A 26,275-nucleotide genomic window follows, 5' to 3' on the forward strand; every position below is an offset into this window, starting at 1 on the left:
TTTCGGAAACAACACAAGCTGAGAAATATAACTTTATAACTCATACAGACGGTGTGAAATGAATGGGGAAGGCAACTAAGCTGAACACCATACAACTGGAATAACAACTTTTTAAAGAATGCATGTACAAATGGTTGCAGAGATACAGTACATAACTTTTTGGTTTTGGTCCCCGTGTCTGCTAAATAAACAGATGCAGAACTACAAATCAGGCTGTTGGTAATCCATGTGGTCCCGGAAGTGCTTGTGTCCACGATGAACATACACGTTGTTCTGTACTCAATACTTCCTGGTGCAGTTTTATGTTTGTAATTTACATTCAGACTCTCAAGTGTGTTTTCAGATCGTAGATCAGTTTTGCTGTCAACACACACGCAAAATAACTTTCAGCTGTGATGTGCAGAATGTTTTTGCAATCGCAATTGAAACTGGCCATTAGCGAGGTCAAGCCTTATTCATCAGTAAATGTCAGGTTTGTTTGGTGAATACGAACAATTGATTAGAGTTAATTTGCTGGGTTGATAAGGACGAAATAGGTTTGTGATCTGTTCAGTCTAAATACTGAAAGGCGGTACTGTGTGCTTTTGGTTACAGGCACGCTGTCTTCTTTTGCAGAAAAAATTAACTTAGTATTTGATGAGTCGATGGAGCTGGGAGAACAGTGGTGGAAAGGACAAGTGGTTGCCGACATCCATCAGGCTCTTCGCATCAAGGTACATCTGTAATTATAAAGAGTTACAGAACTGTTAAACTACAAACGGAGTCTCCACAGACTCCTCTCCCTTTTTAGAATCGGGACAAAGAAAGTTTTCTTTCCATTTAACTATTAAGCTAGAGATGTGTGGAGGCTTACTCCTAAATATCTTTACTTGAAAGTGTTTTTATTAATTATACCCGATCGACTTCTCCCTTAATGTACACGACTGTGATCGAGGTAGGACTTCGTTTTTCAAATTTGAGAAATTTTCTTAATAGGACTCGTCGATATTAAGAGTTTAAATAACACGAGCCATGTGAAATAGTTCGGCAAATAATATTAATACTCGTGCTTTGAAATCTTTAATTTTGTCAACTTTCATGTTTTTGTTATTTCTTTGAAGCTCGCTTTTGGATTGGTAACCAAAGAATGGTAACCATCTGATTTTAAAAGTAAATCGAGAACCACTTCACTGATTTAAGATGAAGAAGAGTTGGGTTGGATTGGGGCTTGTTTACACAGTTTGCAAATGTTACAGTTTGTACACTGGAATCTAACAGATCTATCATCAATCAGACAGCGAGATTTGGTCAAGGATCCTTCTGAGTTGTGGATCAAAGCTTGGCCACAAATCAAGAACACATTTGTACTGGTACAAGAATAATAAAATTACTGAATGTCTATACAATTTTTCACATTAATTTGTGAAAAAAAAATCATCAGAGCATGCAATCAAGTATTTACCATGATAGATTTGGCATACATTCAGTGACTGTTTTTGGAAAATTGAATCTAGTTTTAAACACGAGGGTTTTGATAAATGTACTCCTTTTTGCAAAAGATGTCTATTTAGTTTGTGATGTTCTGGGATCTGCACTATGACAAAATAAAATATTAGTTTCTGATTTTTATTGATACTTGGTATTTGATTCTTGAGCCTTTCTGATATTATGGTAACTTTAGAATTGTGTAGTTAGACTCTCCTTTGTATTGATTCCTATCTCTCTGAGAGAGGCAACATCTGTTTTTATAATTGATCATATTTACTGTACTTATTTGTGTGTAAATACATTGGTACTCTGCTCTCCTTCAGTGAGAGGATCAAATTAAGCCTAACTATTATTTTGTCTGACATAAATGGCTAGCAAACCTTGTTTTTTCTGAAGCAAAAATGATATTCTAAGAACCAGTCTTATTTTAATTGCAAGTTTTTTTTTGCTACTACTATAATTTAGTGAAAAGGGAATTGCAACATAAAAAGACACCCCTTAAAGGTGTGGTCCATTTTGAGTCTGTTTCATTTTAAGCTGAATATGTATTTTGCACAACATAATCCAACTCCCATTACAGCTCCCATTACCTCAAGAAATATATTCATAAGACAACTGAACACTTAACTAAATCATGGTTGGGCAGTGTCACATTGCAAAGTTTTACTAAAGGTATTGTTTTTTAAAAGTCTGATCATTTCAAGATTATAACTATATTAACAATAAAAAAATTCTATGCACTCTAAGTGAAAATTATAATTTATAATGCAAAATATTTGATCTGTTTTGTAAAGTAAGACACATCATATGAGTTGGTTACCTTTTTTTTATTGATGCTTTATTTTCATTAAGAAAAATGTCATATAGTACTAACAGTACAAATTTGCTCATAGCAGAAAACATGTATTTGTCTTAATCAAAGTAAGATGTTTTGTTTAAGTTGTGACCAATTTTGGGAATTTTTCCTATTTATAAACCACTTATGGTCTGGGTCCTTCCAAATTGGAAATACATGCAAAGTTGTATTTTATTGGGATTACCCTCCAGCTCTGTCTACATTTTGATGTGCGAATTTGCTTTTGTGGAATGGAGTGCTTGCAGCTGATGCTATTGCAAAGAGAATAGTGACAATTAAGCTAGCTTTAAAAGTTAATTTAAAATTAGTCCTCCCATCTCTGCATGTTTAATTTAAACTTTGATGTGAATTCCAATTTAATGCAGACTCAATAGGTTTAAATGAAAAAAGAAATCAGAGGTAGGGCAAAAGCAAGGGACTGAGACTTACTGGATACCCTTCAAAAAAGCTGTTTTAGATTTGATTCAGTAACTGGCAGATGGTCTCTAGATTATTCTAGAGTTACTGAATTTTTTGTTTTTGCTGCAGGCCTCTATAATAATTAGTAACTTTGAAAGTAATGAGTATAAATCCAGCATGTGCACATTTTATTATGCTCAAGTGTTTAAACATCAGAATTGCTGCCTACCTTTTTAAAAGAGAGGATTTATGTTTTGCTGCATTGGCTTTGTTTAACACAGATTCTAAATAATTAATATCTGCAGGCTACTTAATCATACTCAACATCATAGTCACACTTAATCCTGTCCTTCTTAAGTGTTCACATACAATTTCCAACTGTGGTTTTGGCCAGACAGCAGCTAGGACTCCTGTTCTCCTTTTTTCCCTCCTATCCTTCTTTGAGATTTTGAGATATAGAGCCATCACCACAAATTTGGGACAGATCATGGATCAAGGAACTTTGTTAGTCTATAGTGGCTAGGTGCCTCTTGGCACATTGGTGTTGTCTGAGAAGTTTTTTTTAGAAACCCCACGCAGATGAACTTTGCTGATGAGTGGAAGAAATAGAGTTTTGATGTCAATGTCCCAAATTTATCATCTGAATTTGTACTCCTGTCATCTATTGAATGAAACTGCAAAGGTCATTTGGTGTTTCTGTTTGGATGCCCATTAGTAACAAGATAGTCTTGGTCTACCAGCCAATCTCCTTTTTTCACTACCTGCCCTCACTCAATGATTTTTTTTTTCCCCCTTACTATTCTCAGCTGGTTGTGACTAGAAAATGATTATCATTAGGAAAAATTAGAACATAAGATTCAAACACTGATTGTCTAGTTGAAAGAAGTTAGCTGAACCTCTTAAGCTATATGCAATCTTGGTTTAAAAGTTAATGTATGTCTTTTTCTTTTTAATAAGAATGTTTACTTTAATACTATTACTTAAATGCTCTCATTTTATGTTCAGGAGCTGAGATTACCACTCTACAAAAGCCATTCTCCTCAGCTGAACACTAGACGTTACTTTGCGGATCTTCTTGCAATCATCAGCAATCATTTTCGTCTTTGCCCCACTGCTCGCCACCTTGCTGTTTACCTTCTAGATCTATTTATGGACCGCTATGACATTTCTGTTCAGAAATTACATCTAGTGGCACTCTCCTGTTTACTTCTGGCAAGTAAGTGTGTTGTATTTTTGAATTGTGATTCTTTATTTTTCCAGTGCTTTTTTTTTCAATCTTGATCACAACCTTAGGATCCATATTTTGAAATGTTATTGTTTTAAACTTCAAAACATAATTGACAAATAATAGCTTTGATTATCTTGCATAGATACAACAACTAATTTTATGTTAAGTATTAATTGATTTCTGAAGAAAAATGTTACCAAGATCATGAATGTGCTATGAGTAGCCAAGATTGGCTTGCAAGTAGATAAACACATCAAGTACTGATATGTGGTGTAAAGGGTGATCTTTGCCAGTTTACCAAAAGGTTTAATTTGCTAGTCATTGGCTCCACAGTCTACAGGCCTGCGTACTGATCCTGATTGCTCCATAATAACCTTATTACAATTTTGTACATGCAGCTATTGAATAGATCAGCCATCATGGCTGTACAGTCCATTTTTCACCAATCATTTTGAAACTTTATGCTTGAAGATTAATTACACAGGGGTGCATGGAACTCTGAGCAGCTATGATAATTTCCCTACAGGAACTTATACCCAGGATGAATTGTTTCTATAATTTTTGTGAAGTTATTTATAAAATCTAACTAGATTTTAAAAGTTACATAAAAAAATAGCTGTTATGTAGTTAGTTTAGGTATCTTTCACCATTTTGGAATCTAATGCTCTGAAATTTAATTTTGATGGTTGTGATCTATATACCATTCCAGTTTGCTGTTGTAGATCATAAGAAAATGGCTTTCCAATGCTAATAGTTAAGACCATAAGATTTAGGAGCAGAATTTTGCCATTCAGCCTATTGAACCTGCTTTGCCATTTGTCATAGCCAATATGTTCCTTAACCCCATTCTCCTGCCTTCTCCTTATAACCCGTATTCCCCTTTACAAAAGAAGAACCTACATATCTCAGTATTAAATACACCAAGATTTGGCCTCCACAGTCTTCAATGGCAGTGAGTTCCACAGATTCACTCCCCTCTGACTGAAGAAATTCCTCCTACTCCCCTCAGTTCTGAAGGATTGTCCCTTCACTCTGAAGCTGTCTCTCAGGTCCTGGTCTCTCCTACTAGTGGAGACATCTTCTCTGCATCCAGTCTATTCAGGCCTCTCAGTATTCTGCAAGATTTCCCCTCCTCTTTCTAAACTCCATCAAGTATAGACCTTAACTGCTCCTGTTATGATAAGCCCTTCTTCCCTAGGATAATTCTTGTAAATCTCCTCTGGACCCCTCAGTCAGTAAATCCTTCTGACTGCCCACAATATTCCAGTCTTACCAGAGCCTTGTACAGCCTCAGGCAATACATCTCTACTCCAGCTCTCTTGAAATGAATACTAACATTGGTTTTGCTTTCCTAGAGAATTTTGGACTAGGACTCCCAAATCACTTTGTGCTTCAGATTTCCAAAGCATTTTTCCATTTAGAAAATGTCTGTGCCTCTGTTCTTCCTACCAAAGTGTATAACCTAACACTTGCCCACATTCTATTCCATTTGCCAATTCTTTGTCCAGTCTCCTAGCCTGCTGAGTCCTTCAGCAGCCTCTCCACTTCCTCAACACCACTTGTCGCTCCACGTATCTTTTTATAATCTGCAAATTTAGCAACAATGCGATTAGTTCATTTGTCTAGATTGTTAATGTATAACATGAATAGTTGTGGTCACAATACTGACCCCTGCATCTTATGCTAGCATACTCCAAGATCTCTTCAGTCCTACCAAGATTCAGGCCCCCAACATGCTGGTCAATCACCCTGATAATACATTTGTAGGTTTTTATGGCTTGCTGTCCTAAGCATCATTAATTGCATCTCATAAAACACAACTTGAAGGGAGTTAAATGATAAGTACTCACTTCTAAAATACTTAAGTTGAATAAAACTAAATTTAAGAATTTTGAAAAAGATATATTAGCAAATCTTCAGCATTGGTCTTGAATGTCAAGATGTGACTAGTGACAAGTGTGATGCTAGTTTAAAAACATTGAAAATGTCAGACTTGTGGTGTAATTTGGTGTAAATGCATTTTAGTTCTATTTCTCAGAATTCCCAATTGTTCTGATTAAGTGATTATCTGAGTGAATACCAAAGCAATTTGCTGCAAATACTGAAATAAAAATAGAAAACATTCAGCAGTTCAGGCCACATCTGTTGACCGCTAACATTTCAGGTCAATTAAGAGTTTTGTTAAAAAAAAATGTCTTGTACCCAAGTTGACAGTACCTAAATTCAGTTGTTCTGTACTGAATTATATAGATTCAAAAATACTTGCTCAGGAAGGGATGATGTAATGCTAATATCATTGGACTAATATTCCAGGGGCCCAGACTAATGGTCATGGCATGGAATTTTTCTGTCAAATCTTTGTAAAGATCACTGTGAGATCATTGTCAATTGTCATAAAAGCCATCTAGTTCACTAATGTCCATTTTAGAGAAGAAAATTCTGCCATCCTTACATGGTGTGACCTATGTGACTGTAGACCACTAGCAATATTGTTAACTCTTAGCTGTCCTCCGAAATGGCTGAACAAGTCACACAGGTAAAGGGCAAATTAGGGATAGATAACAAATGCTGATCTTGCTATTGACACTGCCATCTCATGAAATAATTTTGAAAATTAATGTTAATAACAGATCTAGAATTTTCTTAGTCTTCTTCAACACATTTTTAAGTAACAGAGTTATATTTATAATTGTAGTTATTATGCCAGATGAAGAGGAGTGAATTGGGTCACTTCTTTTCAACTCCTTGGTTGGTCTCAGATCAGTGTTGTTCCCTTTATAACCATTTCAACCTAGGAAACTCACAGGTATTAAAATCAGAAAATTGGATTTAAATCTACAGTCTATGCATATCACTAGTGTAAAAGGTGTAAATTCCTAATTCCTAAAAGCATTTCCCCAAACATTTTCTTTGTCTTGCATGGAAAACTGGAGTTTTGGCTTCTGGAGTTAGAAGTCAGTGGTGGCATGATGATCAACGCATGCAGGTCTTCCCAACTGCTGCACAACTTAAAGAGAACATTGTACCTGAATTCCAGAGGTGAGGTGAGCGTGATAGCCCTTGACATCAAGTCTGCATTTGACTGAGTGCGGCATCAAGGACCCCTGGCAAAAATGGTATCATCGGTGTCATTGGACAAAGACTCCGCTGGTTAGAGTAATACCATGCACAAAGGAAGATAGTTGTTGAGGGTCAGTCATTCCAGCTCCAGGGCATCTCTGCAGGAGTCCCTCAGGGTAGTGTCCTAGGCGCAACAATCTTCAGTTGCTTCATCAATGACCTTCCCTCCTTCATCAGGTCAGAAGTGGGGATGTTTGCCGGTGATTGCAGCGTTCAGCACCATTTGCGATGACTCAGATTCTGAAGCAGTCTATGCTCAAATGCAACAAGATCTGGACAATATCCAGGCTTGGGCCAACAAGTGGCAAGTAACGTTTATGCCACACAAATGCTGGACAATGACCGTCACCAATATGAGACACTCTAACAACCGGCCCCTGACATTCAATGGTATTACCATCACTGAATCCCCCACTGTCAACATCCTTGGGATTACCATTGATCAGAAACTCAACTGGACTCACCATATAAACACAGTAGCTACAAGAGCAGGTCAGAGACTAGGGATACTGCGGCAAGTAACTCACCTCCTGACACCCCAAAGTGCATCCACCATCTATAAGGCACAAGTCAGGAGCGTGATGGAATACTGCACACTTACCTGGATGGGTGCAGCTCCAACAACACTCAAAAAAAAACTTAACACTATCCAGGACAAAGCAACATGCTTGATTGGCACCACATCTACAAACATTCAAACCCTCCACCACCGGCGCGCAGTAGCAGCAGTGTATACTATCTACAAGGTGCACTGCAGAAATTCACCAAAGATTCTTAGACGGCACCTTCCAAACTCATGACCACTTCCACCTAGAAGGACAAGAGCAGCAGGTACTTGGAAAAAACACCACCTGCAGGTTCCCCTCCAAGCCACTTGCCACCCTGACTTGGAAATATATCGCCATACCTTCACAGTCGATGGGTCAAAGTCCTGGAATTACCTTCCTACCATCATTGTGGGTCAACCCACAGCAAGTGGACTACAGCAATTGAAGAAGGCAGCTCATCTCCACCTTTTCAAGGGCAAATAGGGATGGACTGTCAATGCTGGCCAGCCAGTGATGCCCAAGTCCCACAAATGAGTTTTTAAAAGGTCCTTTCAAATATTACAATCTAGGAATCGATAAATTTCTCACCTCTTTCCATTGGAATCTAGTGTAGAAACAATCAGTCAGTTTTTGGAAATTTTCAATTTCTAATGCTAGTATTTTTTTTGAAGCCATGTTATCGTGTTTGAATTAATTTTAAGTTCCAGGCTTTGATTCATTTATTTTTTTCTGAAATATCTGGTATTTTCTCCAACACTGTATGAAGACTGGCACAAAGTAATTATTCAAGTTTTACTTCCTCATTTTTTTTATTTCCAATATTGCCCACGTCAATGTTTAAAGAGACTTAATTCCTTATTCTAACCAAGTCCTTGATTTCCCTTGCCTACATCCATTCTTACTATTGTTCTGATAACATACTTCTAGTTCATAAAGCTGCTACTCTTATCCCATCTAATTTCCCTAATTCTTTTGATAAACCTTGTAATTGGAATATTTGAACTTGTAACCATGACCAAAGGAAAGATTTAATGTCACAAGGGGAAACCTGGTGGCTAGAGCCATTTGATTGTGAGAGGTCTCAGGTTGGGTTTTTGGTGGTAAAACCTCTCCCTGTTAAGTCCAAAGGGTGAAAGAGGTTGTAGGTGGATTCCCAGAAACAGGAATTCTAGCCATGGAATGTAAATAGAGACGATTACTGATCTATTCACTAACGGTGAGCCTGCTGCAATTCCGTGTTGGCTTATTAATTTAATGGGAGCCAAATGGCCTTCCCGACACCTGACTTCATCTCCAACTGCTGCCTCTCTCTCTCATAATCTGTATGTTTCATTTTTTTTGCCTTTTTTTTGGTTCTGGACCTCTTGTGAGTATGTGGCCAACAAATGTTTCTGTTCTCAGTGGTGTTGATGAGCAATGCAGAGAAGCTGGGCTCTATTGAATTATCTTTGTTGTCATGTGAAGTGTTTACAGCTGTTGCATTACAGGACCATCTTAAGTACAAAGATACCTAGGTACAGATACAGATATTTAAGATCAAATTAAGATAATGGCTGACATGTCTTTGTGACTGGGGCTTGTATACCTTTAGAGCCCTGAATCCACAGGGCAGGTACTGCAGTTGTCATTAAGTGCATAAAAGGCACTTAATACCATTGGGCACCTCACTTGTAACTCACTTGGTGGGCAAGTCCCCCTTTTGGACCAACTGAACCAAACCTCTGAATTAAAAGCTCCTTAGACAGCACTTTTCAAATCCCTAACCACTACCAAGGACAAGGACAATGGGAACACTACCATGCGCAGGTTCTCCTCAAAGCAACCACTATCCTGACTTTGATATATATTGTTACACATTCAAAACTCTGAAACACTCTCACTAATAGCATTGTAGTTCTAACTATGCCAAATGGACTGCCGATTAACACCCCCCTTCTCAAGGGCTTTTCGGAATGGGAGCAGGACTGTCAGCAATGCCCACCTCCCATAAATGCATTTACAAAGTCACAGAATGATTGTTGCATAGAAGGGGATCATTTAACCCACTCAATACATGCCAGCTCCTTACAAGATCAATTTGCCTGGTCTCAGTCCTCTGCTGATCTTACCCAATAAGTTTTGCAAACTTTGTTCTCTTCAGGCACTTTAATTCCTTCTTGAAAACCACTTGAATTTACATTTAACCAATCTCTTCTCAACACTCTCTAATGACAATTCCTTCAGTCTCTCCACTATGTCTTTTGAACTGTTCAATTTCTTTCCTCTGCCCCCGCTATAAAAATCTTCATATTCATTACAAGTTATAATGTGGTTGACAGAATTAAATACAATATTCATTGTGGCCAATCTCATGCATTTTAGTTCATTATAACTTACTTCCTTTTGTAATCTATACCTCTGTTTATAAAGCCCAGGATCTCTATGCCTTTTCAACAATATTCTCAATTTACCTTCCATCTTCAACAAGACATCCAGCACTTCCTCCTCTGTAATATGGACATTTTTCAAGATGTCACCATGTATTTCCCTACCTTCCATATAAACCATGTTTTCTCCATAGTGAACACTGATGCAAAGTACTTGTTTAGTATCTTCCCCCATTTCCTGCAGCTCCACACAAAGACCACCTTGCTGATCTTTGAGGGGCCCTATTTTCTCCCTAGTTACCCTTTTGTCCTTAATGTATTTTTAAAAACCCTTTGGATTCTCCTTAACCCTATTTGCCAAAGCTGTCTCATGAAACACTTTAAAAGTGGATAAATCCCCAGGACCTGATCAGGTGTACCCCAGAACTCTGTGGGGAAACTAGGGAAGTGATTGCTGGGCTCCTTGCTGAGATATTTGTTTCATCAATGGTCACAGGTGAGATACCGGAAGACCGGACATTGGCTAACTTAAGTAAGTAAGGACAACTAAGTAAGGGCGAACCAGGGAACTATAGACCAGTGAGCCTGACGTCAGTGGTGGGCAAGTTGTTGGAGGGAATCCTGAGGGACAGGATGTAAATGTATTTGGAAAGGCGGGACTGATTAGGGATAGTCAACATGGCATTATGTGTGATAAGTCAAGTTTCACAAACTTGATTGAGATTTTTGAAGGAGCAAAGAGGATTAATTAGGGTAGAGTGGTAGACGTGATCTATATGGATTTCAGTAAGGTGTTGGACAAGGTTTCCCATGGGAGGTTGGTTAGCAAGGTTGGATCTCATGGAATACAAGGAGAACTAGCCATTTGGATACAGAACTGGCTCAAAGGTAGAAGACAGAGGGTGGTGGTGGAGGGTTGTTTTTCAGACTGGAGGCCTGTGACCAGTGGACTTTGAGAAGGGTGGGTGCTGGGTCCACTACTTTTCTTCATTTATATTAATGATTTGGATGTGAGCATAAGGGGAATAGTTAGTAAGTTTGCAGGTGACACCAAAATTGGAGGTGTAATGGACAGCGAAGAAGGTTACCTCCGATTGCAATTGGATCTTGATCAGATGGGCCAGTGGGCTGAGGAGTGGTAGATGGAATGTAATTTAGACTAATGCAAGGTGCTGCATTTTGGGAAAGCAAATCTTAGCAGGTCTTATACACTTAATGGTAAGGCCCTAGGGAGTGTTGCTGAACAAAGAGACCTTGGAGTGCAGGTTCATAGCTCCTTGAAAGTAGAGTTGCAGATATATAGTGGCACGGTGGCTCAGTGCTTAGCACTGCTGCCTCACAGCACCAGGGACCCAGGTTGGATTCCAGCCTCAGGCGACTGTCTGGAGTTTGCACATTCTCCCCATGTCTGCGTGGGTTTCCTCCGGGTGCTCCAGTTTTCTCCCACAATCCAGAGATGTGCAGGTCAGGTGAATTAGCCATGCTAAATTGCCTGCAGTGTTAAGTGCATTAGTCAGAGGGAAATAGGACTGCGTGGGTTACTCTTTGGTAGGTCAGTGTGGACTTGTTGGGCTGAAGGGCCTGTTTCCACACTGGAGAATCTATTCTAATCCTATATCAGATAGGATCGTGAAGAAGGCATTTAGTATGATCGCCTTTATTGGTCAGAATATTGAGTACAGAAGTTGGGAGGTCATGTGGCTGTTCAGGTCATGTGGCTGTACAGGACATTGGTGAGGCCACTTTTGGAATATTGCATGCAATTCTGCTACCTTTCAATTGGAATACTGTTGTGAAACTTGAAAGGATTCAGAAATAATTTACAAAATGTTGCTGAGTTTGGAGGATTTGAGCTGTAGGGAGAGGTTGAATAGGCTGGGGCTGGTTTCCCTGGAGCGTCAGAGGCTGAGGGGTGACCTTATATAGGTTTATAAAATAGTGAGGGGTATGGATAGGATAAATAGACAAAGCCTTTTCCCTGAGGTGGGGGAGTCCAGAACTAGAGGGCATAGGTTTAGAGTGAGAGGGAAAGATATAAAAGAGACCTGGGCAATGTTTTCGCACACAGGGTGGTATGTGTATGGAATGAGCTGCTAGAGGAAGTGGTGGATGGGTATATGAATCGGAAGGGTTTGAAGGGATATGGGCCAGTTGCTGCCAAGTGGGACTAGATGGGTTGGGTTATCTGGTTGGCATGGACGAGTTGGACCGAAGGGTCTCTCTCCGTGCTATACGTCTCTATGACTCTAATTGTGCATATATATTCCCAGGTTTGTGTTCTTTAGAGCAGTTTCCCTTTAGAATTGCACCCGTTTGTATTCCCCTCCTTTTTCTTCTCTGCATTTTAAAAAAAATATATCTGCCTCCTGACTATTCTTTTCATAGCCTGACTATAACCATAAGATGAAAGAGCAGAATTAGACCATTCTGCCAACTAATTTTGCTTCATCATGCCCTTTGAAATCTATAGCTATCATCCTCATAACTTTAAAATACTAATGTTTTGGAATATTTGTATATTGAAGTTGAGGTTTATCGTCTAAATCATTTATCTGAAGAGAAAGAGTGTTCCCCAAGCCAACCCCACTTGTGTACCTTGTCCATTTTCAAAAACATCTGTTCACTAATACTGTTTCCAATACACTTGGTCAACTCAATATCAATACTGCCAGAATTCCTTTTATTCCAGGTTTCAACTATATTGGCAAACATTTGTGCAGCATTTTATCAAGATTTGTTTTAAGAGACTAATATCTTTAAACAAGGAAGAGGTTTCCCTAATGTCCAACTTAAAGGAATTGCCCACGATTGAGGTTTAAAGATGTTTACTGTAACCTTCCCAGCTGATAGCAAGATTGACCAAACAGTACCTAGTGAACAACTAATACTCTAAACAAAGCAAAATTAACCCTTATTAATGCTTATGTTCCATACTACAGTTCTACTTTACTGCTTGCTTACCTCAAAATTGCAGGTTTTGCAGGGGGATCAGTCTAATTTTACTCCCAGTTCCAAATGGATTTGGTTTTACCTGTTTCATTTTACTCATGATATCGAGTGACTATTCAAAAGGTGGTTCTCTCATTTGTTGGATAAGGCTGAAGCAAATATTAGCAAGAAGGCCTGCTCTGGCACTTGTTTCTTCCAGATTGCTTAAATTATCACAGGATGCATCTCTTAAAGCAGAGCTAGTCTTTCCTCCTGCACTCTACCTTCCAATCCAAAGAAAGGCAACATACTGTGTAAAATAAAAGCTTTACCTCCTTTCTGGATGTGTCTTTACAAGGTAATCAACATGCAAACCTCTTAAATGACTTCAAATAACAATTTCAAGCTCAGCTGAAATCACTTTGCATTGACAAGGTGAAATATAGATTGCAATGAAATTCGCATCTGGTTATTGAAAAATATGAGCCACTTACTACTTTTTTGAAAGCCATAATATTAAAGTGAATGCATTATTTTGTGTAACTAGAATGAAATCCTACAATTTTAAAAGTTCTAATACTTATCCACTGTTTGCTTTTATTCAGAGAGTCATTATTGTAAATATTACTAACAAACATTTATTTTATTAAATCAGGCAAATTTGAGGAGAAAGAAGATCGTGTACCAAAACTTGAACAACTCAATAGCCTTACTTGCCTAAGCAGTATGAACCTGGTGTTAAATAAACAGGACCTATTGCACATGGAACTCTTGTTGCTAGAATCCTTTCAGTGGAACCTCTGCCTGCCTACTGCAGCACACTTCATTGATTACTACCTTTCTATTGCTGTACATGAAACTGATCTTCATGATGGAAGGCCTATGGTTTATTTGGAGAAGACAAAGTTATATACAGAAAAATACTCTGCCTACTTCCTAGAGGTATCTTTACAAGGTATTTATAGTCAACCCAAATATCACCTCAAGTTTTCCTCTTTCACTCCCTTTTTGTATAGTTCGCATCCCCTGCAACCCACTCTGCTCTGATTCTGGTGGAGATTTGTCCCTACATGTCTCTTCCTTTTCTGCTATATTGCAGGAGAGCCTTATTGTCCCATTCATTTAACAAATGCTTTTGAAAATGATTCCGAGGTTTGAACAAGCGATGGTCAAGATCCTCCTTTAATACGTTAAGTGAGCGAGTGCAGAAATAGGATGTCTGCTTGTGATATTTGCATAATTAAAGACCACTTAAGGTTGCTAATAACAAGCCTATTGACCTTTAATAATATGTTGTCCACAACAAAAAAGACTGAAATACTATTGAGAAATTGTCTAAGTCAGTTAGTCGCTAATGGTATCACCTCCTTGAGATAAAAGGTTATAGTTTCACTGAGTGCAAAATTCAAGGCCTTTGTCCCAATGGAATACTGAGGACATTCTGAACTATCAAGAAGCATCTTTTAGTGTGATGCTAAACCAAAAAATACTTTGTTCTCAGCTAGGCATGAACGCTACTGTGGCATTATTTTTAAAACAGGGGAATTGTTTCTGATAGGAGACAATGAGGTCTGCAGATGCTGGAGAGCAGAGTTGAGAGTGTGTTGCTGGAAAAGCACAGCAGGTCAGACAGCATCCAGGGAGCAGGAAAATTGACGTTTCGGGCTGAAACCCTTTATCAGCAATGAGGCTGAGAGCCTCGGGGGTGGAGAGATAAATGGGAGAGGGTGGGGCTGGGAAGAAGGTAGCGGAGAGTGCAATAGGTGGATGGAAGTGGGGGTAAAGTTGATAGGTCAGAGAGGAGGGTGGAGCGGATAGATGGGAAGGAGGATTAACAGGTGGGACAGGTCATGGCAGCAGTGCTAAGCTGGATGATTGGACCTAGGGTAAGGTGAGGGGAGGGGAAATGAGGAAACTGGTGAAATCCACATTGATGCCCTGGGGTTGAAGGGTCCCAAGGCAGAAGATAAGGTGTTCTTCCTCTTGGTGTCAGGTGGTGAGGAAGTGACAATGGAGGAGGAACAGGACCTGCATGTCCACGGCAGAGTGGGAGGGGGAGTTCAAATGTTTGGCCGTGGGGTGGTGGGGTTGATTGGTGCAGGTGTCCCGGAGATTTCATATGCAGCCCAGTATTAAATCATTTAATCCATAGTTTATCACTTAAACACCAGTTATTCAGTTATGGGATGTTTGTGCTGCAGTTTGATATTATATCCTACATTATACCAGTGACTGCAAATGTACGCATGCTTTATTGCTGTTAACCACAGCCATGTGACATCCACTTGTATTTTGTGAAAGGCACCATCTGAACATAAATGTTTCTTTCTTTGGATAAAACTTTCCTGGAAGTGAGTTTCCCCAACAAGATTGGACTGCAGTAATAGAATTTGGACACAATTACCTTCTCACAAGAACTTTATTCTGGAACTAGCATTTCTGCACTGTAATTCACATAATTACTGAAATTATAAATTTAAATGCAAGTCCACTAGAATTTGTACACTAGAAACTTTTTAGGTGGAGATTTTCTCCATAAAGGGTGTGTAGACCAGTTATGCAAACACTACAATAAAAGTGTTAATTCTCATTTTTGACCAGAAATTTAGGGGCACATTCTCAGTAAAATGTGTAATATGATGTGTGATAGTTATTTCTTAAAATCAAAATCTGTGACCTTTTTTTATCTAAAATCATGGAATACGCATTATCAAAAGACTTCTTGTAATTTTTTATATTTTAAAAAAACAAAGTATACATTCAATTATTCCAAGACTTTACTAAGTTCCTTTCTCATAGAAAACAATGGGTGGAATTTTCTCCTCCCTGGAGGTAGCTAGGATTGGAAGTGATTAGAAGAGTCTGCCTTAAAGACTAATTCTTGCTCAGTGGGCATGGGTTCAAATTCAACCCTAGCAAATTATGAAATTTGAATTCCTCAATCTGGAGTTAAAAAAACTAACATTTTGCAATCGCTTTTTTGGGGACTAAGTGCAAGTCATGCTGAGTTTCTTTCTTGAGGAATTGCTGCCATAGGGCCTTGTGAGGTTTCTTCCCATATCATAATAGACACATCTCATTAACCGCATACTCCATCACTGTGTGGCAACCCCTACATCCAATTTCTATCCCATCTGATCATGGGTTTTCCCTAGAAACAGCTCACCAGTCAATGGAAATCTGCTGAAGAGCTGGCATCCCTTCCACCAACACCATCTTTAAAAGGGTGCTAAACCTTGGAGTAGCATTGGCATTCCAAAGCTGCCCAGCTCAGTCAAGGGCATTTTGTGAAGCAGCCTCAGATTAGGAAGATGGCGCCGCACTGCAATAGGGACCTGGATGTCCCAATCAAGGGGTGGTTCAATGGAGAGAAATACTCCTTTCTGGAGGACCGGCAGCGGAGATAGTGTCACCAGAACCTGGTAACCTGGTCCAATGTTGCCACCCAGCTCCATGCCATTTTGACAGTCTAAAGGAACAGCCAGCATTACTATAAACACTTCAATGACCTTCTCTGTCTCACCAATGTAAGGACCACACTTTATTTCTCTTTGCTACCTCAGACCCACTTTATCTCTGCTACTGACCCACATCCTACCAAGGTCATGCTCTGCCACTCTGCAACATCTTCTCTCTCGTGCTCTCACCACCACCAACACCAGAAACTCTGCATTGCCTGTGTGCTGCCTCCTCACTGTCTCTGAACATCTTGCCATCTTTTTGTCCACCTGCACTGGCTCTAAAAGAGGTACAGACACTTTCATCTTGCTTAGTTCCTTCTTTTCTCTTCTTACATAAGATAGTCCATAGGGCAGGAATAATGCAAATAGATGGAGGGGTGCTTGACATTAGGCTCATCCAGAGTGTCGTTGTATCCCATTTGAAATAGATGGCTATGATGCCTTCTCACTTGTCTTGCAGGCACTGCCAGCATTTCCTCCACCTCTGCAGTGAAGTGGTTGGCTCCCCCATGATCTCTGAGGGCATGCATATTGAGGCCTCAGAGGAAGCATTGGCAAAGCTGCCTCCTGCATCTCCCACACTGACAGATACCGATACCTCTGTGGGAACACAAGCACAGTCTGGGGAGCATCTCACTGTGCCATCTCCATTGCTAACCGAGGAAGAAATATTCAGACCGCTGGCTGTATGAGCACTCCGTAAGATGAGGAATCTGCTCAGCCCCAGACAGGAGAGGACTCTTTGGTCAGCAGTCAGTGTCCATTCCACATGTGCACAGGAGGAACGGGAACAGCAAACAGGTATCTGGGGCACAATAGTCCTCCAAAGCCCAGAAGCTTCAGCAGTATAACAGGTCACGTGACTATCTATCTGTCTCCGTGGACAGGTTGGTAGCTGTCATTAAGAGCCAGGTACAGCACCCTTAGAAAAATTGGAAATGTGCACATGTCTGCACTGTATTGGTTGTCAGGATTGAAGGCTTGGCAACAGTAGGACAGGGCAGGCAAACTGCTTTAACCTTAGAGTCATAATGTTTTAGAGACATACAGCACAGAAACAGACCCTTCAATCTAACTCGTCCATGCCGACCAGATATCCTAACCTAATCGAGTCCCATTTGCCAGCCCTTGGCCCATATCCCTCTAAACCCTTCTTATTCATATACCAATCCAGATGCCCTTTTAAATGTTGTAATTGTACTAGCCTCCACCACTTCCTTTGGCAGCTCATTCCATACACCCACCACCCTGTGCATGAAAATATTGCCCCTTTGGTCCCTTTTATCTTTCCCTTCTCACATTGAACCTGTGCCTTCTAATTCTGGATTTCTCCCACCCAGGGAAAAGACTTTGTTTATCTATCCTATCCATGCCCCTCATGATTTTATAAACCTCTAGGGTAACCCCTCAGCTTCCAATGCTCCAAGGAAAACAGCCCCAGCCTATTCAGCCTCTCCCTAGAGCTCAAATCGTCCAACCCTGGCAACATCCTTGTTAATCTTTTCTGAACCCTTTCAAGTTTCACAACATCCTTCTGATATGAAGGAGACAAGAATTGCATGCAATATTCCAAAAGTGGTCTAACCAATGCCCTGTACAGCCACAACATGACCTCTAACTCCTATACGTCTGGTTGTTTGTGTCTGAGTAGTCCCAAGTGTCATTGTTCCAGCATGAGTCATAATTTAATGGTCACACATGTACCATGGAGCAAGTTCTGTAGTTAGAAGCTGCAGCATCATCTGGAAGCAAAAGAAGCAATGCATGTACAGTGCACTGGATCCTCATTAAATTTTGACCCTCTATGCTACAACATTCCTATTCTTTCTGGGCTTCTGTTTCCAAAGGTGATTGTTGTTCTGCAATTTATGGTACAGCTGTGTGCCCCAGACATAGGGGACAATGCATTAGAATGGGGAGTAATGGTGATCCAACAGTCCTGTGACCTGTACAGTGCAATGCTTTGTGCAATCTGTATGCAATGCTTTTTTTCATTTTGAAAGTTCTAACATCAATAGAGCCTGTAACCCCTCCCTTTGGTCATTATTCTACACTCTTTTTTTTGATTTCCAGCATGATGAGAGGAGGTAGCAGGGTGAGTGGCTTTCTGCCTTGGCATTTGTCTCTGAGGCCCTGAACATCCAAATTTCCCTCCTGGGATTATTTCCTATAAACCTCATAAAATGCATATTTGCCTGCATGAGCCTGCACCTGCCGGCTTTTCATCCCCAACTCCTGACATATGAAATGTCTATGCTGGCTCAGGTCACACACACACACCTCATCCCCCTTTGGAAAAACCACATTCCCACAACAGTGACCTGCCTTGTTCCAACTGTGTTCACCCTTTGTTCCTGCAATGTACTGCCCATGAACTACTCCCTTGTGTATCCAGATGCATCCCGACTGACCATACGTCTCCCCAACGGCATAAGCCCAAACCCTAGACTAGACTGTATAGTGCAGAGGTGCAGATCTCTTGACCAAGAACATCCTAAATGGATGCCTGGCCAAGGCCAAATCATGGTGTACTATTGAGTCTGCCCTTGACTTACTGAGCTGGGAGATTCTGACTGATATGTACCTTCATGGACCTTAGTGAGGTGTGCCCCCCCCCCCCCCCCCAAGATTTTGTGGCTACTTGCTGCACATTGTGTGTTTGCAGATAAGCTGCTGGCACATGGTGCAGGCATAGATTAATAAAGCACACTGCCATACAGCAAGATACACATCCCCTTTACTGAGGACTGCTGAAAAGCAAGAAAAGTTTCTTGGTTGTGTGACTAAGTAAGTTGACACTGCATAGATAGTGCAAGCATACAAGTTGATGCTAAAAGAGCAAGGGAGCAGACTTATGATGTAGCTTGGTGCAATCCGTGAGCTGGCTGCCTATCCATGTGTGCAAAGTGTCCTTGCTGCAGCCTTTTGATCCAAGTTGCTCGAGCACCCTTCAATGCAAGTCTGTGCTTCCTGAGTGCTAACAAGCAATTCTGAGAGATGCCATTATCATCATGAGATGTTGGCACATGCCAGATGCCAATGTCTGTGGATAAGGGATGTATCTGGTTGGTGCCTGTAGATTGTGCCCTGAAGTGCTGTTAAGCTCAAGACATTTCCGTCTATATATGCCATTTCCGCCATTTATAAACGGACCCCATCACCAGAGATATTCCTCCATCCAAGTCACCAAAGGATTCTTCCACATCTGGCAGAGATTTTCCTGCACCTCCACACATGTCACCCACTGTGTCCGTTGCTCCCGATGTGGTCTCTTCTACACTGAGGAGACAGGATGCCAACTTGCAGAATGTTTCAGAGAATATCTCTGGGACACACTCACTAAGCAACCCCATCACCCTATGGCCGAACACTTCAACTCCCCCACCCAGTCTGCCAAGGACATGCAAGTCCTGGCCTCCTCCACCACTAGGTTCTAGCCACCCAATACATGGAGGAAGAATGCCTCATCTTCATCTTGGGACCTTCCAACAACACAGGATCAATGTTGATTTCACTAGTTTCCTCATCTCCAACTTGGCACCACCGTCTTGAACTGTCCTGTCCATCTTCCTTCCCACCTATCCACTCCACCCTCTGCCCTGACCTATCACCATCACCCCCCCCCCCCCCCCATCTTGTATCTACCCATCACATTCCCCCCATCCCATTTCCCCCCCCCCCACCCCCTTATTTTTCTCTCCGCCCCCTTGGGCGCTCTCTCTCTCTTTTTTCTCTCTCCTTTTTTTTTCTCTCTTTTTTTCCTCCTTTTTTTTCTCTCTTTTTTTTTCCTCCTTTTTTTGTCTCTCTCCTCCTTTTTTTTTGTCTCTCTCCTTTTTTTTTGTCTCTCTCCTCCTCTTTTTTCCTCCTCTTCCTCTCTCTTTTTTTTCTCTCTCTTTTTCTCTCTCTCCTCTCTTTTTTTTTACTCCCTCCTCCTCCCCTCCTCTTTTTTTTTCTCTCTTTTTTTTTTTCTCTCTCTCTCCTCCTCTTTCTCCTTTTTTTTCTCCTTTTTTTCTCCCTCCTTCTCTCACTCTCACTCTCAGGAATAGGTCCAGTCAAGGATAGTAGAGGGAGGTTGCGTGTGGAGGCTGAAGAGATTGGTGAGACACTGAATGAATACTTTTCGTCAGTATTCACTCAGGAACAGGACATTGTTGCCGATGTGAATACTGAGTCACAATTAATTAGAATGGATGGCTTTGAGGTATGTAGGGAAGAGGTGTTGGAAATTCTGGAAAGGGTGAAAATAGATAAGTCCCCTGGGCCTGATGGCATTTATCCTAGGATTCTCTGGGAAGCAAGGGAGGAGATTGCAGAGCCATTGGCCTTGATTTTTATGTCCTCGTTGTCTACAGGAATAGTGCCAGAAGACTGGAGGATAGCAAATGTGGTTCCCTTGTTCAAGAAGGGGATAGGGATAACCCTAGTAACTATAGGCCGGTGAGCCTCACTTCTGTTGTGGGCAAAGTCTTAGAGAGAATAGTAAGGGATAGGATTTATGAACATCTGGATAAGAATAATGTGATCAAGGATAGTCAGCATGGTTTTGTGAAGGGCAGGTCGTGCCTCACAAACCTTATTGAATTCTTTGAGAAGGTGACTAAGGAGGTGGACGAGGGTAAAGCGGTAGATGTGGTGTATATGGATTTTAGTAAGGCGTTTGATAAGGTTCCCCATGGCAGGCTACTGCAAAAAATACGGAGGTATGGCATTGAGGGTGAGTTGGAGGTTTGGATTAGGAATTGGCTGGCTGGAAGAAGACAGAGGGTAGTAGTTGATGGTAAAGGTTCATCTTGGAGTGCAGTTACTAGCAGTGTTCCGCAAGGATCTGTTTTGGGACCATTGCTGTTGGTCATTTTTATAAATGACCTGGAGGAGGGGTTAAAAGGTTGGGTGAGCAAGTTTGTGGATGATACGAAAGTCGGTGGAGTTGTTGACAGTGAGGAAGGATGTGGCAGGTTACAGCGGGATATAGATAAGCTGCAGAGCTGGGCAGAAAGGTAGCAAATGCAGTTCAATGTGGGTAAGTGTGAGGTGATTCACTTTGGTATGAGTAACAAAAAGATGGGGTACTGGGCTAATGGTCGGATACTTGGTAGTGTGGATGAGCAGAGGGATCTTGGTGTCCATGTACACAGATCTCTGAAAGTTGCCACCCAGGTAAATAGTGCGGTGAAGAAGGCATATGACGTACTGGCTTTTATTGGTAGAGGAATTGAGTTCCGGAGTCCTGAGGTCATGTTGCAATTGTATAAGACTCTCGTGCGGCCGCATCTGGAGTATTGTGTGCAGTTTTGGTCGCCATACTATAGGAAGGATGTGTAGACACTGGAACAGGTGCAGAGGAGGTTTACCAGGATGTTGCCTGGTATGGTAGGAAGATTGTATGAGGAAAAGCTGAGGCACTTGGGACTGTTTTCATTGGAGAAAAGAAGGTTTAGGGGTGACTTGATAGATGTGTACAAGATGACTAGGGGTTTAGATAGGGTTGACCATGAGAACCTTTTTCCACATATGGAGTCAGCTATTACGAGGGGGCATAGCTTTAAATTAAGGGGTGGTAGGCATAGGACAGATGTTAGGGTTAGATTCTTTACTCAGTGAGTCGTGAGTTCATGGAATGCCCTGCCAGTAGCAGTGGTGGACTCTCCCTCTTTATGGGCATTTAAACAGGCATTGGATAGGCATATGGAGGATAGTTGGGTTGTGTAGGTTAGGTGGGCTTGGATCGGCGCAACATCGAGGGCCAAAGGGCCTGTACTGTGCTGTATTCTTCTATGTTCCTCTTTTTTTTCTCTCTCTCTCCTCCTCTTTTTTTTCCTCCTTTTTTCTCTCACACACTCTCTCACACACTCTCTCACACACTCTCTCACACACTCTCTCACACACTCTCTCACACACTCTCTCACACACTCTCTCACACACTCTCTCACACACTCTCTCACACACTCTCTCACACACTCTCTCACACACTCTCTCACACACTCTCTCACACACTCTCTCACACACTCTCTCACACACTCTCTCTCACACTCTCTCACACACTCTCTCACACACTCTCTCACACACTCTCTCACACACTCTCTCACACACTCTCTCTCACACTCTCTCTCACACTCTCTCACACACTCTCTCACACACTCTCTCACACACTCTCTCTCACACTCTCTTTTTTTCTCTTTCTTCTCTCTTTCCTGATGAAGAGTTCATGCTCGAAACGTCAACTGTCCTGCTCCTCGGATGCTACCTGGCTGGCTGTGCTTTTCCAGCACTATGCTTTTTTTTACTGTAACAATTCAAGTTCAGCAGTTTAGCTTTGCGAGATAAACTAAATAAATATTTACTTAATTGAAGTGATGAAGAATGATAGAACTTGTTAATGCACAATTAAATTGATTGGCTTTCAATTTAGTCTGTTTTTATCTTTCCAGATCATGGCTTCTTAAATTATTTTCCTTCAGTAGTTGCAGCTGCTTGCATAGCAGCGTCTCGAGCTGTTCTTAAACTCACTCCTTTATGGCCTGTTCGACTGCACCATCTCACTGCTTATGCCTGGGATGCTCTGTTACCCTGTACTGAACGTCTGTTAATGTGAGTTCGATCTATCTAAAGTAATTAATTTTAAATGTGATTGCTGACCTCGGTAGCTCTCTGTTAACATATTATTCATTGTTAATTTGAAGTGCTCACGACAATGATGTAAAAGAAGCCAACAAGCAGAAACGTGAACAATCAGTTCAGATTGGACAAAGCACTTTCTTGAGTCAACCTGTAGCTTCTTCCCAAACCCGGATTGCACAACAAACTTCACCATATTTGCATCCAAAGCACTCCAATCTATTGCAGTATCATCACCAACAGCCCTTGCAGCAGAATTGTCAATCTACTCTTCCAACTGGTCAAGCAACAAGATATACAATATCGGCATGCCCTTCCAATCTCCAAGCTAATTTTGTAACTCATGGACCCAGACAAGCCAATACTATGTCATTAGCAACAAATATGGAAGTTAAATCTTGTCTTAATATTCCTTCTAATCAGAAGTACCAGGTAAATGGCCATTAACTCTGAAAAACACCATACTTTGAAAGGCAATTACATGAACCAATCATCAAAAGATACATTACATGTGGGAATGGCTTTAATCATAACTTTATATTTTGAAATTGTTCTTTACATCTTAAAGAGAATAAAACAAATTTATTTTGTAGGTGTTGGGGATTATTGGGCACCAATGTTACAGAAATAACAAAGAACCTATCTAAATGTTTGAAGATGTACTTAACAACAAGTTAATTGATGTGATGAACAATAAATCTGACTAATTAACCGGATAAAATGCTAGTTTGGAAGTTTGATGCTTTACATCAGAAATTGATCCTAATTTTTGGTCAGTATCCTGATAATTTCTTCCTCTGTACGCCTTGAGTGCCAAACAGTAACTAATGACTACAATTTTAATTGCAGCATTTTCTTTTCTTTTTCTCCGACTCCAGTCTAATGTTAATTGGCTGCTCATTGTGCAATATTATCTTTTTTAACACTTGACAGAAGATAACCACTTCCACCAATTCGTAACTACCTCATTTAGTTACATTTTAATTGCATCTGCATATAATTATTGAGACCATTCAATGTCCTGCAAGAGCAGTTTGTGTTCAGTTTATTTATAAGTAGCTGAACTTTATCTCATTTGAAATGTACTGAATTATTTGAACAGAACATCATTTGTTTGCACTAGTAAGATTACAGTAACAATCTCTTGCTCAGGTGCTTAAGTCACCTTTTCAGAGTAAATAAATATGCCTTTTGGATTAATAGAAGTTTCATAACACAACGCTTTTATATTTAAAAAGTCTGCTCTTGAGATTTAATTGTCCATTTAATCTTCATGCCTGTTTTCTCTAGATGGTTCTGAATGTTCATGTTACTAAAAGAGCAATAAGAATACATTTTGGATTTAAATGAATTTTTAAAAATAAAATAAAGTATTGTGAGATTTTCAAGAGGAAGCACTTGCACTTGTGGAAAAGAATAAATGGCACAAATGGGATCCTTTACTCAAAGTGTAATCTAACATTGTTTTGCAGACCCAAGTGTATCACTAGAATAAATATTTTTTACAAGTATACAATAGCAATTCCAAAATGGAGAACTTCCTTACTGGGTGCTGTGCATTTCTGAAGTAATCAATGATTTTAAATAAAATCGTTTCCACTAGATTTTGTTTGGTATTCCTTCATTAGGTATTTAAAATTCACATTTTAGTTGTGCTAGAATCAAATGATATTCTAAAGTTTGACAATGAAGCTTTTAAATGATCAGTGATTCATAACACATGAATCACCATTCTACAATTTTTTTTTTCAGTTTACAATATTTATATTAGTACTTAATAGGAGCCCTGCAGACATAGCTGAATTTTCCTTTCTTTTGGTTGGGAGGATTAGGATCAACATTTTTCTACAAGTATCCATTTTTTAACTCGTTAATTACACAACCAGCCCCATAGTGTCCAATTTATGCAATTGTGCAGTTGTGGCTGCTTTAAAGCTTGGTTCCAAAGTACATCAGTTACTGCATCCCACAAGATTCCCTTCACACTGTCATCGTATGGCATTGGGACTGAGTGAATGGTGCAGAAAAGGAAACTGACATCCTGCTATTCCAACAGACACCATGGAGGTGCTGGTGGATGGGATTGTGAAAAAGATATGCCTCAGAATTGCTCCCAACCTGCTGCCTATCATGAGGGGCTACATGACACAATACTTTGCCATATACTGACTGAGATCTTTTTAAAAAGTCACCTAACCTGAGAATTCCCTAGTGTGTATGCATCATGGCAGCTCCTAGGATATCTGGTGCATGCTTCCAGATGTTGCCTATGGGCTTCAATTTGAGTGGAAGCCTTTTTGACTGATGAATTCCTGAGGCTAGTGTTAAGGTGTTCTCCAAGCAATATGCATGCAATCTATAGTATTCCTCACCTTGACAATGCCATACTGTGGAAAAATCCAGCTGCCCAGTCTGCAGGGGAAGATTATAAATTGCTGCAAATCTCAAAGAAAATGACATCTGACTTGCTGGTTGCATTTGTGGATGAACAATTGGAAGAGGCCACACCGGTTGCTCCTTGGAAGGAGCCATTGGCGTAAGAATTCAGGGCAATTATGTCCATGATGGGCACTGGAATTGGATGGTCACCCAGTCCAGAGCCAGGTTCTGCTCCAGCAGATATCACAGTTTCATGCATGTGCTGTCTTTTGAGTCCCCTGACCATTACTAGCCAAACCCCAGGTCCCTGCTCCATCTGCCAGATTGATTTAGGAGGATAGCCCCAACTGAGCACAGCCCAGCCTGTGGATGGATACTTCCACAGCTCTCCCACCAACTGTATCCAATTACTGTGCTGCAAAGATACTGGTCCTTTGACTCTGGTCAGACAAACTACCTCACTGACCATGACTAAAGCCCTGGACTGAGAACAGACAAGCCCCTTATTTGAATGGGGCAGAACTCCCCGATTAAAGGTAGTGCCCCTTCCATAAGGACTGGTCCCCTTTGACTTTGCGATGTGGCATTTCGTTGAAACACATTGTCTGTTTACTGTGTAAGCTGCTAATGCATACTGTATATGTGCCTCTAAAATAGCTTGGTGCTGGATAGCAATATGAACACTTGCTTGACCAGTGCTCCAGACTATGAACAGCTGCCTGCCTTTTGTTCTGAGCTAAACAGCAATGTAAGTCTGAGAAGCTGGCAGCCCAATTGTTAATACTGAAGGCTCAATGTGCTGAAAACCAATGCAACTGTGGATTCAATTCACAGATCAGTTGAGGTTACCATGCAAGACCCTCCTCAACCTGTCCCCTCAGGTGACCCTCAGGTTATACCCCCCACCA

General features: G+C 40.7%; 1 protein-coding gene across 4 annotated transcripts; it reads left to right on the forward strand.

Annotated features, from left to right (window-relative positions):
• The first annotated feature begins 270 nt into the window (after positions 1-270).
• ccnj (cyclin J) lies at positions 271-24,550 on the forward strand. Of its 4 annotated transcripts, none has more exons than XM_072557709.1 (6): positions 271-472; positions 595-713; positions 3,728-3,938; positions 13,568-13,867; positions 22,802-22,961; positions 23,054-24,550. In XM_072557709.1, exons 1-6 carry the CDS (start codon positions 466-468, stop codon positions 23,433-23,435), a joined length of 1,179 nt encoding a protein of 392 aa, XP_072413810.1. In that variant the 5' UTR covers positions 271-465; the 3' UTR covers positions 23,436-24,550. The 4 variants fall into 4 exon arrangements, with proteins under 4 accessions (XP_072413810.1, XP_072413811.1, XP_072413812.1 ...); XM_072557710.1 differs by having other exon boundaries at positions 616-713; XM_072557711.1 differs by having other exon boundaries at positions 271-467.
• Positions 24,551-26,275: the final 1,725 nt, after the last annotated feature.

Source organism: Chiloscyllium punctatum, chromosome 38, assembly GCF_047496795.1.
Source record: "Chiloscyllium punctatum isolate Juve2018m chromosome 38, sChiPun1.3, whole genome shotgun sequence".
In the NCBI taxonomy this organism is placed as follows: domain Eukaryota; kingdom Metazoa; phylum Chordata; class Chondrichthyes; order Orectolobiformes; family Hemiscylliidae; genus Chiloscyllium; species Chiloscyllium punctatum.

Bases quoted from the DNA above. Each gene is read 5' to 3' on its own strand.
- ccnj (XM_072557709.1), top strand. The intron at 13,868-22,801 runs GTATTTATAGTC...TTATCTTTCCAG, and splicing joins CCTAGAGGTATCTTTACAAG to ATCATGGCTTCTTAAATTAT. The intron at 22,962-23,053 runs GTGAGTTCGATC...GTTAATTTGAAG, and splicing joins TGTACTGAACGTCTGTTAAT to TGCTCACGACAATGATGTAA.